The 13,753-nt window shown below is 38.7% G+C and overlaps 1 protein-coding gene across 1 annotated transcript in view; it reads right to left on the bottom strand.

The window, feature by feature from the left end:
- Positions 1-13,753, bottom strand: part of TRPM6 (transient receptor potential cation channel subfamily M member 6) — a 327,340-nt gene that overhangs the window by 42,726 nt on the left and 270,861 nt on the right. The window contains exon 37 of the mRNA XM_053699972.1: positions 168-219. Coding sequence (XP_053555947.1) covers positions 168-219 — 52 coding nt within the window. The remainder of the gene's footprint in view (positions 1-167; positions 220-13,753) is intronic.

The raw sequence follows: 13,753 nt of genomic DNA, 5'->3' as shown, positions 1-13,753 counted from the left end.
GAAATAACCCTTTCGATAGATAGGTCTCATTGTCTCTGGATTAAGACAAGCAGACTCATTAGAAATACACAAATCTGTAGAGATGTCCTCATGCCGAGGACAGATGGACAGTTATATCGGCTTTGGTATTTGCAGAGTGGCAGCTTGTAAAATAAGATTAAACTTACTGCTTGTCTTCCGGTTTAATAACAGATGGATCTGTAAGATTTTCTCCTACACCTGTAAGGAAAAGGGAAAAAAGGAAAAATCAGTCATCTGTATGTGAATATTAACCTGTTAATCTACATAACACATTGCTTTGCTGACAAAAAAATAATACTGGCAATATATATATATATATACATATATATATACATATATATATATATATATATATATATACGTATATATATATATATATATATATATATATATATATATACTATAAATATATAAAAGAAAGAGAAAAAGAGAAAGAGCGTATATATATATATATAAATATAAAAGAGAAAGAGTATATATATATATATATATATATATATATATATATATATAGACAGCAGGCAGGCCAGCACTCACGGCTCACATTTCATCCACCCAGGGTGCTTCCATGGTATTGATAGTAGTAAAGAATGGGGATGCACTCACCAGGATTTCCCAAGTTACCTTTTAATGTAACGTTTCGGGGTGTTACCCCCTTCATCAGACAACACAAAATAACAATGCACAACCTACTTACCCCCGTGCCTTTTAAACTAACCTAAGTGATACAGTTCCAGGTCATCACCTGTGATGCCACTCCTACTATCAGCAATCAACAGGTGAAGACCTCCACTGTGCTTCCAGTGTGTGTGACTACTTAATCTTATAAACACAAAGGTATTAACTAAAAGTGAACACCAAGTACCCTATTTTACAGAAGGAACCATATGGTACAATATATGCATTGCAAAACTCCAGATAGATCGAAAAAGGATAGTAAAAGCCCCAACGTGAATTTGATATTAATACCTGATAAGCTAGTATGTTAATTATGGCCGGTGGATGGTTGCCATAGCAACCATACCAAACAACAATGGCCCCCAAACCAGGGTATGGCATAATGTGGCTAATCAGCAATATATAAACACAGAGGAGCGTCCAACCCCCAGTCAAACAAGCCTAACACCCAGGGACCCATGAAGCACAATATGAGAACCAAATAAAATAAATAAAATACAATACAGTAGATCCAAACAAAGAAATGATGAATATACCGTAGCAGCATCAGATGTATAATAACAGAGCTGGTCCTTGTAAGATAAACAAGCCGTATGGCTGGTATGCAATTCCAACCTCAAGTGCTATGCTGCAAAAATCTCAGCATTCTCCATGCAGCCAAAAAATGTCTGGTATGGAGGTGTGTCATTGTGAGCCAATTAAGGGGCTAGATTACATAGTTCATGGTATTGCCCCAAAGACATGTTCTGCAATACATGCAAATAGCGAATCTAACAGTACAGGAGCAAAGCATCCAAGACATACATCACAATATGAGAACCAAATAGCAAACAGTAAAACAAAACAAATGCTTAATATAACGTCGCAGTATTGAATATATAGTATATAGTAACAGAGCTGGTCATTGGTAAGTAAACAAGTCGTGTGGCTGGTCTGCAATTCCAACCTCAAGTGCTGTGCTGCAAGAGTCTCAGAATTCTCAGCGCAGCCGAACATAGCCCAGCATGGAGGTGTGTCATTGTAAGCCAATCAAGGGGCTAGATTACACAGTGCATGGTATGGCCCCAGAGCCATGATCTGCAATACATACAAACAGCATAAAAGTCTATGTGAACAGAGGGTAATTATATAGGCTTACTATCAGACACCCAATCATTAGACTAAGTGATCATGACATGCTCAATTAAGACCCTAGAGTATGATACTAAAGTATAGCAAGGGGCTAATCCGGAGGAAGTGTCCCCAGAATCCAATGAAAAATACCATCCACTGTAACGCACTACATGGCATACTAGTGCAGCCTATACTAGCCTAAGCAACTAAGTGTGAGTCATGGAAGTCATATCAACTCAGATCACCAAATACCATTTCAAGTACAACATAATAAATACTAACTGATAAAGATAAATCAATAATACTAAACGAAAACTAAAAGAATGCAACAATGTATATATGAGGGTCTGGCTAGGTCATAGATCTAAATAACATGCACATATCACAAAAACATAGTTGCAGTGCAATAATTATTTACAGAAAGCAATGACAGTCTAGATGAACATTTAGGCAATTCGGGGCCAGAGTGCCCAATCTGTGAGTCCACTTAGCTTCTGTTTGTAGAATAATTTTCCCTCTGTCCCCACCTCTGGATAAAGGTGGTACATGGTCGATGATGTATTTCAAATCGATCACCGTATGTCCTTTTTGGACAAAATGTCTTGCCACAGTTTGGTCCGATGTTCCCTTCAGAATGGCAACACGTATCGAAGACCTGTGGTTGGCCATTTGTGTCCTCAAGTCATCCGTTGTTTTACCAATGTAAAACAGGCCACAAATGCAGTGGAGTAGGTACACAGTGTATGTGGTTGTGCATGTCAGCCAGTATCTATGCTTGTACTTCATCTTCTTGGAGGGATCAGTAAACGAAAGCCCATGCGTGGTGGTGTCATATTTCTAAATGGCAGTGCTGGATCACTCTTCATGATGTCCCAGTGCTTATTAAAAGAATCTCTAAGACTTGATTTATCACTTGTGTAGGTCATTACAAAAGTAAGTTGTTCCTGTAGTCCATGAGTTTTGGGGGTGTCTAATTCCATCAACTGTTGGTCAAGGATCCTAGAGGGATATCTTCTCTCCTGGAATCTTTTATACATTTCCTCCATCTGCTGTTGGGCTCTCTCCTCATCCAAGCTGTTTCTTTGGACCCTTTTAAATTGTGATTTAGGCAGGGATCTCTTGAGCGATAGTGGGTGACCACTAATGAATGAGAGCAGGGAGTTACTATCTGTCTCCTTTCTGTAGAGTGTACTCTTCAAAAGGATTCCATCCTTATATAGCTGCAGGTCCAGAAAGTGAATAATTCTGTCATCTGTCTCCATTTTGAATTTAAGTGCAAGATTGGCATTGTTCAGGCTCTGAAGCCATACGTCCAATGTGGCTGTGTTGCCTCTCCAGATTAACACCAAGTCATCGATGTAACATCTGTAGAATAATATGCGTTCATCACTGAATAATTCTGTATCACTGGTTTTAAATACCGCCATATACAAGTTAGCGTATGATGGGGCCACATTGGACCCCATCGCTGTCCCCGTTTTCTGTAGATAAAAGTGTTGTTCAAAACGGAAGTAGTTCATAGTGAGGCAGAATTCCAGTAGATTAATTACAATCTCCACTGGGGGTCCTATATATGGATATTTGCCAAGCTGTCTGTTTACTGCTTGTAGTCCCTCCTGGTGGGGCATAACAGTGTAGGGGCTTGTCACATCAAGTGTGACAAGCAAGTCATCTTCCTCAAGGGGTGGTAATTCTTTGATACTTTGCAGCAATGCCTGTGAATCAAGAAGGAATGATTCCATATTCCTCACCACCGGCTGCAATAGTCCGTCAAGGTATGTTGTAATGGGCTGTAGAATTGACCCTATCGCCGACACAATAGGTCTACCCGGAGTTGAGATCAGACTTTTGTGAACCTTTGGCAAGGTATACTGTACCGGGTTCTAGGAAATGATGTAATCAAGTAATCCAATGTCATTTTGTCCAGGTAGGTAGGTATCAATCCTTGCCTTTAAGCTCTTAACAGGATCCGCTTTGAGTTTTATGTAAGTTTCAGTGTCATTCAATTGTTTCATAATTTCCTCTTCACAGTCCTCATAGTTTTGTAGGACAATCGCAACCCCCTTGTCCGCCTGGCGGATCACACTGTTGGTTTGCTGAGTCAACTTCTTCAATACAAGTCTTTCAATGCTACAGATGTTATTATGTGTTGTAGTGTTCACTTTGCTGATGGTAGCATCCATCTCAGACTGCATAAGCCTTGCAAAGGTTTTTATGCTGGCGTTGTTACTGACAGGGTCAAATTTTGATGGTGCCCTCAGTGGTTGATCCATTTCCTGTTTTGTTGGAAAGAATTTCCTCAGTCTCATGTTACACTGAAATTTCTGTAGGTCAACATAAAGTTCAAAATCATCTGTCCTCTGTGTTGGGATGAAAGATAAACCTTTATTCAAAATTTAATTTTCTCTATCTGAGAGCGTGTAAGAACTGAGGTTGATCACGATGATGTCCTTCATTACTGTGGGGGTCTGGGCGGTTTTTGCTTTGTACCCCCCATGTCTGGGGTGGGGGTCTCGGCCTCCCCCATTTTTTGAACGTGTAACTACCCCTTGTGCCTCAGTTACTGTATTGTTTTTAGGTTGTGGGGCATTTTTTCCCTCTGAAGCAGATCCCTAACTGTCCACTATTTGTAGGTTCTAGGGTTTTCTATAGTAGAATCTCTTTTGCCTACCCCCCTGGTCCCGGCATCGCTCCGGTCTTGGGTTCAGCCATAGGTACACTCTTTGGTCCCTGTAGTCAGTTGTGACCACCTCCAGTTTATTGTTCTTAAAGTCAATAAGCTCTTTCTCGTATGCTTTCACCTGTTCATTCAGTTTCTTGAGCCAGTTTTTTGTATTATCAAGTTGCAGTTTCTGTAGATTCTGGCCTTCATATTTCTTAATCTCGACTCTGGTTTCTTGCAGTAGTCGACTCACCTCCTGTACCACCAGGAGTATGAGATCAAGTGAACATTTGTTCAAAATGCTACACCAGCGTTCACAGAATGCCTTATTGTTCCGCCCAAACGTGGGTATGTTCTTTATATTGAATCCCCTTGGTACATAGTTTTTCCTATAATATTCAGACAAATAAGTTCCATGTAGAGTCAGGTCTTTCTCCCTTTTCTTCAACTTCAATAGATGTGTATACATATATGTTGGGTTATTAGTCATAGACCCAATAGTAAGGGAATCAAAGAGCATCTCTTTAGCATCCTCCTCTGTAAATTGAAACACAGATGCCCAGGAATCATGCCCAGGGTGTTGTCACTGTTGGTTGAGTCGCCCTCCATGTTACCAGCAGTATGGTATTCTTTCAGTGTAGTGCCAAACTGTGGAATCCCAATGTGCAACAAGTGTGTGTCAGGCCAGTAGTCACAGGTACTGCTCAAACAAGGAAATTTTAAAAGTCACTTTGTAAGGCCTAAAACTTTGCGGGTGCTGTAGCAAAGTAATTCAGATAGCAGGCAGGCTAGCACTCACGGTTAACACTTCATCCACCCAGGGTGCTTCCATAGTATTGATAGTAGTAAATAATGGGGATGCACTCACCAGGATTTCCAAAGTTACCTTTTAATGTAACATTTCGGGGTGTTACCCCTTCGTCAGACAATACAAAATAACAATGCACAACCTACTTACCCCTGTGCCTTTTAAACTAACCTAAGTGATACAGTTCCAGGTTATCACCTGTGATGCCACTCCTACTATCAGCAATCAACAGATGAAGACCCTCACTGTGCTCCCAGTGTGTGTGACTACCTAATCTTATAAACACATAAACATATTAACTAAAAGTGAACACCAAGTACCCTATTTTACAGAAAGAACCACATGGTACAATATATGCATAGCAAAACTCCAGATAGATCGAAAAAGGATAGAAAAAGCCCCAAGGTGAATGTGATATTAATACCTGATAAGCCAGTACGCTAATTATGGCCAGTGGATGGTTGCCATAGCAACCATACCAAACAACAACGGCCCCCAAAACACAGTTGCAGTGCAATAATTATTTACAGAAAGCAATGCCAGTCTAGATGAACAATTGTGGGTCCACTTAGCTTCTCTTTGAAGAAGAATTTTCCCTCTGTACCCACCTCTGGATAAAGGTGGTACATGGTCGATGATGGTGGATTTCAAATCGATCACTGTATGTCCTTTTTGGACAAAATGTCTTTCCACAGGTTGGTCCAATGTTCCCTTCAGAATGACCTATCGAAGACCTGTGGTTGGCCATTTGTTTCCTCAAGTCATCCGTTGTTTTACCAAAGTAAAACAGGCCACAAGTGCAGTGGAGTAGGTACATAATGTACGGGTATTTTATTTATTTTATTTGGTTCTTATATTGTGCTTCATGGGTCCCTGGGTGTTTGGCTTGTTTGACTGGGGGTTGAGCGCTCCTCTGTGTTTATATACTACTGATTAGCCACATTATGCCATAGCCTGGTTTGGGGGCCATTGTTGTTTGGTATGGTTGCTATGGCAACCATCCGCTGGCCATAAATAGCGTACTGGCTTATCAGGTATTAATATCACATTCACCTTGGGGCTTTTTCTATCCTTTTTCGATTTATCTGGAGTTTGCTATGCATATATTGTACCATGTGGTTCTTTCTGTAAAATAGGGTATTTGGTGTTCACTTGTAGTTAATAATATGTTTATGTGTTTATAAAATTAGGTAGTCACACACACTGGGAGCACAGTGGGGGTCTTCACCTGTTGATTGCTGATAGTAGGAGTGGCATCACAGGTGATGACCTGGAACTGTATCACTTAGGTTAGTTTAAAAGGCACGGGGGTAAGTAGGTTGTGCATTGTTATTTTGTATTGTCTGATGAAAGGGGTAACACCCTGAAACGTTATATTAAAAGTGCATCCCCATTCTTTATATATATATATATATATATACACATATATATATATATATATATATATATATACAAACAAAGAAAGAAAGAGTATATATATATATATATAAATACATATCCACAGAAGGGCACTCTCACTTTAAATTTGTAAATAACAGGATGCCGCAAAAATATACTGTGTGTATATATATATATATATATATATATATACACACATAAAAAAAACAAAGACAAAAGTTAGTGCTGATCGACAGTTGGAAACCCTGCATGGAGGGAGGGAATCTCTCCAGTATCTACCCTGGAGCTCAAATGCTGACAAGTCAGAACCGGGCAGGTAGCAATAAATACACAACAAAGGGTGAATCAATGTACACTTAGAACAAAGGCATCACACTGCTGGAAAGTATTAGGTTAATACCTTTTAATTCACATAGTAAAAGAACAGATCAGTCTCAGTGAAAAAGACAGTGACCTGGAGCGTAGTACATACGGAAATTACATTCTCTGGCGCATTTCACGTCCTTCTTGCGATTTTACCTTAAAAGGTATGTTTTAACCTAATACTTTCCAGCAGTGTGATGCCTTTGTTCTAAGTGTATATTGATCCACTGGTTTTTGGGATCAGGGATTTCACACTTTGTTATATATATATATATATATATATATATATATATATATATATATATATATATATATATATATATATATATATATATATATATATATATATATATATATATATATATATATATATATATATAAAAAAATGATTAAAGAGACAGTCTAGTCAAAAATAAACTTTCATGATTCAGATAGGGCATGTCATTTTAAACAACTTTCCAATTTACTTTTATCATCAATTTTGCTTTTTTTTTGGTTCTTTTTTTTTAAAAGCTAAACCTAGGTAGGCTCAAAAACTAATTTTTTAGCCCTTAAAGGCAGCCTCTTATCTGAATGTATGTTGACATTTTTCCACAACTAGAGGGCGTTAGTTCAAGTGTGCTATATAGATAACATTGTGCTCAAGCACATGGAGTTACCTAGGAGTCAGCATTGATTGGCTAAATTGCAAGTCTGTCAAAAGAACTGGACTAGGGGGGCAGTCTGCAGAGGCTTAGATACAAGGTAATCACAAAGGTAAAAAGTGTATTAATATAACTGTGTAGGGTATGCAAAACTGGGGAATGGGTAATAAAGGGATTATCTATAATTTTAAACAATAACATTTCTGGTGTAAACTGTCCCTTTAAATAGTGTCAAACCACTATTCTGTAGGGTAGAATAAAACAATGCCCCCTATAGGAATATTTAAAAGTGTCCTTTTGTTTAACAACAAAATTCAAAACAGGATTTGTTGAGTACTTAGGTCTAGATTACGTGTGGAGCACTAATTATCAATTACGTTGGCATGCTAACTGCACACGACTTCAGCTTTTTGCATGTGTCGGATATCGCGCATATTACAAGTTGAAAGTAAAGTTTTCACACATGTGCTAACCCGGCAGGTGCAAAAAGCTGAAGTTACAATATCATGATCGCGTTAATGTGTTCTCCCATAGACTTCAATGGAACCCGAAAATGCAAACCCCATCACATTTCAAGTGCACTAACTAATATGTGTGAACATATGTATTTATATGTTTATATTTGTATATATGTCTGTAAATACATATGTACACACATAAAAACATTTATTATATATATTTATATATATATATATATATATATATATATATATATATATATATATATATACATATATATATACATACACACACATACATACTTATTTAGACATGTATATGTATTATCTCAATGTTAAAGCCCTTTGCAGGACTTTTTTTTTCTCTAAAACCTGAGACCTCATATCTTTGAGCTCTTTTAACTTTTTAATGCAATTTAAAGACAGTCGGCTAGATTACGAGTTTTGCGTTAGGCTTAAAAAGCAGCGTTAGCCGGTCCTAACGCTGCTTTTTAACGCCCGCTGGTATTACGAGTCTTGCAGGTACAGGTGTACCGCTCACTATTTTGGCTAGACTTGGAAATACCGCAAATCCACTTACGTAAATTGCGTATCCTCTTTTTTCAATGGGACTTGCATAGCGCGGGTATTACGAGTCTGCCAAAAAGTGAGCGGTAGACCATCTCCTGTCTGGTACAGCATTTTAAATTCAGTAGTTAAGAGTTTTACACTACAACGCCGTAGCATAAAACTCTTACACTTAAAAAGTACACTAACACCCATAAACTACCTATTAACCCCTAAACCAACCACTTCCGCCTAGTAAATACTAGTTAAATATTATTAACCACTAATCTGCCGTCCCTAACATCGCCGCCACCTACCTACATTTATTAACCCCTAATCTGCTTCCCCCAACGTCGCCACCACTATATTAAAGTTATTAACCCCTAAATCTAAGTCTAACCCTAACCCTAACACCCCCTAACTTAAATATAATTAAAAGAAATCTAACTAAAAATTCCTATCATTAACTAAATTATTCCTATTTAAAACTAAATCCTTACCTGTAAAATAAACCCTAAGACAGCTACAATATAACTAATAGTAAAGTGAGCAACCAATATTGCTCAAGACAAAGTTCAGAACAGTACTATGTGCTGAGAGAGACTGTCACCTTCGCGACATGTAGTGTTAAATGGAGAAACATATGTATATACATAGTATCGTTCCGTAGAAAGGACAAACCAGGAAACAAAACAGCGTGTGCACCTGACTTTAGACACTGAGCAGAAAAGAGCAGGCAATGTGAATTTCCTTAGACCACTAGTGGGGCCGGCAAATAATATTCCTTTAAGCAGTCACATCAAATGTAAGCATCAAAGGTAAGCATCAAAATCCCTAGTATTTCCGAGTAGCCCAGCTGTAAATAATAAACTCACAAAGCAGCCCGCTATTAGACATGCAGGGGAAATGGTGTAGCCAATAGTAGTACTAGCCTGTCAGCTTGTGTATCCGTAGCGTTAATCAAGCTTATAGCAAAGCACAACTCCACATCTCCGTGGCTTAGAGCTGGGTCATAACAGAAATTTACAGAGAGTTACTTGCAAGCTTAAAACAGCATGCTCACAGTGCTGGGGTTCCGCTGTTGACAACTTTTGTATTCCTAGGTGTCAGTCTCAGTTGTATAGCTTTCGTACCCAAATAACACTACTCAGCCTCTCTCCATAGCGCACACCTTCTCCAATCAGCTTGAGTCATCCGGGTCAGCTGTAATCTGTGTCGGCCCGTGCGTGCTGGCGGAAGTGGAGTCCCTGTACTCCACAGTAAATAAAAAACAAATGAGTATCCAAAGCACATCCAGGTATAGAAAAGAATCATTTGATTTCCAAATCCATAGGTAAAAAGCAAGCCTTTATTGTGGAAGTTAAAAAGGATAGAACATGGTCATAAAACTCTCAGCAGAGAGACAAGTGAAAAAGGTCTGACCGGTTTCGGCCCAGTGTGGCCGTAGTCATAGACAGATAACAGGTATTCAAAGAACACACCTTATATACCTGTTGGCTACTCCCCAACTGGGAGTGGTATAGAGAAAACAGATTAAAAACATACTCGTTACTCTAAGCTGTTATAGAAGAGGGGATGTGTTATATATATATAATAACAAGTGGAGAAATAAAAATATATACAAGAACTATGGGCATGAACGGTAGATATTCACTAATAGGTAAATAGATAATTTAATAAATGCATATATTCATTATTTCTTAAGTACAAAGACTAATCTAAATCAGCTAGGTAATAGCTATAAAGAAGAAATATATATGTAGTAATAGATGGTAATAAATATCAGAAAAAATTTCAGAATGGCCAAATGCAAACACTGGTTCAAAAACACAAATTTACATAAGTAATTTTACAGATGTATTAAAGAAACCACAGTCAATATAAAAATAATGAAAATTGTTAACAGTAATTAAATAATTAAATATGAACTAGAGAGTCATATAATCAAATAGCCAAACAGTAAAATGATCATTTAATACTTCTGCACTTAGCCTAAATTTATAAAATGGAGGTGTATTTATAGAATATACTTAAACCTAGAGGAGTGCCTGTCAGCCCAAAAAGGAGTAGATAGTAAGTGGCTTAAAGATGTTAACCAATTCTGGAGTATCAAGGAAAAAGGAGGTAGAATCAAGCACTATCTGTGCCAATAATTAATAATGTTGAATTCCGAATTGAAACCCTCAGGTAGCAGGCTACCGAGCCTATGTATCCAATAGATCTCCTGCCTGGAGAGGATATGAAATAAAATAAATCACCTCCCCTAGGTGGTCTGGACACCGACTCGATAGCCCGCCACCTGAAGGTTCCAACATCTCCCATATGTACCTCCAAAAAATGTTTTGATAGAGCAGAAACAGCCCTTTCCTGAGAAATTTGAAATCCCGGTCTAAGTTTTACCCACTACAAATTAGGGGTAAAAGCTTGGAGGTCTTTCACAAGAGAGTCATCGAAGATCTTACACAGCTAAATGAATCTAGAAAACAGGACCACAAAAGGAGGCTGTTGCCACATTACAAAACAATAAGGAGGTGGTAATCCGCCAATCAGATAAAGGGGGAAGTGTTGTCCTGCTAGATACAGGTACATATATAAAAGAGGCATTAAGGCAACTAGAGGACCCCGAAGCCTACATGGGATTGTCTAGGGATCCTACCCCAGAGTACAAGGCAAACATATGATTGTCTGCTCGTGGATAGTCCTGTAATGCCCATCTTTCACCACATTCCAAAGGTCCACAAGAGTCTGGTGGATGTACAGGGCAGGCCAATAGTGGCAGGAATTGGTTCCCTTTTGGAACCTTTGTCCAAGTGGGTGGACCAATTCCTGCTTTGTAAAGGACACCACCCATGTGCTCTCTAGACTTGAGGATGTTACTTGGGAGGAGGGGTACAGTTGGACTACCATTGACGTTGTGTCCCTGTACTCCTCCATACCACACGAGTATGGTCTGCAAGCCGTCTCGTATTTTTTGAAGAGAGACACTGATCTTTCCCCTGATCTTTCCCCTGAACATGGAGAGTATGTGCTGAGAGCGGTTAGCTTTCTACTCCGGCATAATTTTTTCATGTTTAGGGGTAAATTTTACCTCCAGAAACGTGGAACTGCTATGGGGGCAAAGTTTGCCCCCTCCTACACAAACCTGTTCATGGGGTGGTGGGAGCGGTTCCATATCTTTGGGGGTAATAGAGATCATACTCAATATAATGTAAAATATTTGCGCTATATTGATGACCTGTTGGTCATTTGGTCAGGCAGCAAAGACCAATTAGACACTTTGGTCGATATGCTCAATGTCAACAGTGTTGGTCTGCGTTTCACCTCTGAGTGGAACCAGACTAGCATAAATTACCTGGATGTTACCCTCAGATTTGATGGTGACACCGGGGAGGTATCTTCATCTCTCTACAGGAAGCCAATTTCTGGGAACACGTTGTTGCATGCCAGAAGTAGCCATCCCAGGCATGTTTTTAAAGGCATTGCTAAAGGCCAATTTATGCGGATAAAAAGAAACTGTTCCCGGGAAGAGGATTTCCTGAGGGAGAGTGAGGATTTGAAAGTGAGACTAAAGGAGAGAGGTTACTCCAAAAATCTGATCAACAAGACTTTCATGGAAGTCTCTGCTATGGATATGAGACGTAATCAAGGAAGGTCAAGAGACAACAGACTGAGGAATGATACCTCCACCAAAGTTAAACCCACTCTGGTCACTGCTTTCTCCAACCAATTCGATAAGGTCTGTAAGGTTATTGAAAGGAATTTGCCCATACTTCGAGGTGATACAGTACTGAGACAGATTATGGATGATGGATGTAATTTCATCTATAAACGCGACTTGACCCTGGGCAACATTTTGTCTCCCAGCATGCTGCCTCAACAGGATAGTGGTAGCTCATGGTTAAAAGTTAAGGGAACATACAAATGTGGTAAAAAGACATGCAAGTCATGTGACCACATGATTGTTTCAAAAACCTTTTCTTCAACCAAAACGCGGGAGGTTTTTGACACTAGGGGTTGCATTAAGTGTGGCAGTAGATATGTCATTTACTTAATTGAATGCACCCAGTGCAAAAAACAATATGTAGGCAGAACCACTAGGCCTGTGGGTAAGCGGATTAGGGAGCATCTCTCCTATGTTTCTCAGGAAAGGGCTGTTTCTGCTCTATCAAAACATTTTTTGGAGGTACATATGGGAGATGTTGGAACCTTCAGGTGGCGGGCTATCGAGTCGGTGTCCAGACCACCTAGGGGAGGTGATTTATTTCATATCCTCTCCAGGCAGGAGATCTATTGGATACATAGGCTCGGTAGCCTGCTACCTGAGGGTTTCAATTCGGAATTCGACATTATTAATTATTGGCACAGATAGTGCTTGATTCTAGCTCCTTTTTCCTTGATACTCCAGAATTGGTTAACATCTTTAAGCCACTTACTATCTAATCCTTTTTGGGCTGACAGGCACTCCTCTAGGTTTAAGTATATTCTATAAATACACCTCCATTTTATAAATGTAGGCTAAGTGCAGAAGTATTAAATGATCATTTTACTGTTTGGCTATTTGATTATATGACTCTCTAGTTCATATTTAATTACTGTTAACAATTTTCAATATTTTTATATTGACTGTGGTTTCTTTAATACATCTGTAAAATTACTTATGTAAATTTGTGTTTATGAACCAGTGTTTGCATTTGGCCATTCTGAATTTTTTTCTGATATTTATTACCATCTATTACTACATATATATTTCTTCTTTATAGCTATTACCTAGCTGATTTAGATTAGTCTATGTACTTAAGAAATAATGAATGTATGCATTTATTAAATTATCCATTTACCTATAAGTGAATATCTACCGTTCATGCCCATAGTTCTTGTATATATTTTTAATTCTCCACTTGTTATTATATATATATAACACATCCCCTCTTCTATAACAGCTTAGAGTAACGAGTATGTTTTTAATCTGTTTTCTCTATACCACTCCCAGTTGGGGAGTGGCCAACAGGTATATAAGGTGTGTTCTTTGAATACCTGTTATCTGTCTATGACTACGGCCACA

This window comes from Bombina bombina, chromosome 2 (assembly GCF_027579735.1).
Source record: "Bombina bombina isolate aBomBom1 chromosome 2, aBomBom1.pri, whole genome shotgun sequence".
NCBI classification, from domain to species: Eukaryota; Metazoa; Chordata; class Amphibia; order Anura; family Bombinatoridae; genus Bombina; species Bombina bombina.
This window is presented reverse-complemented; position numbering and strand designations above follow the sequence as displayed.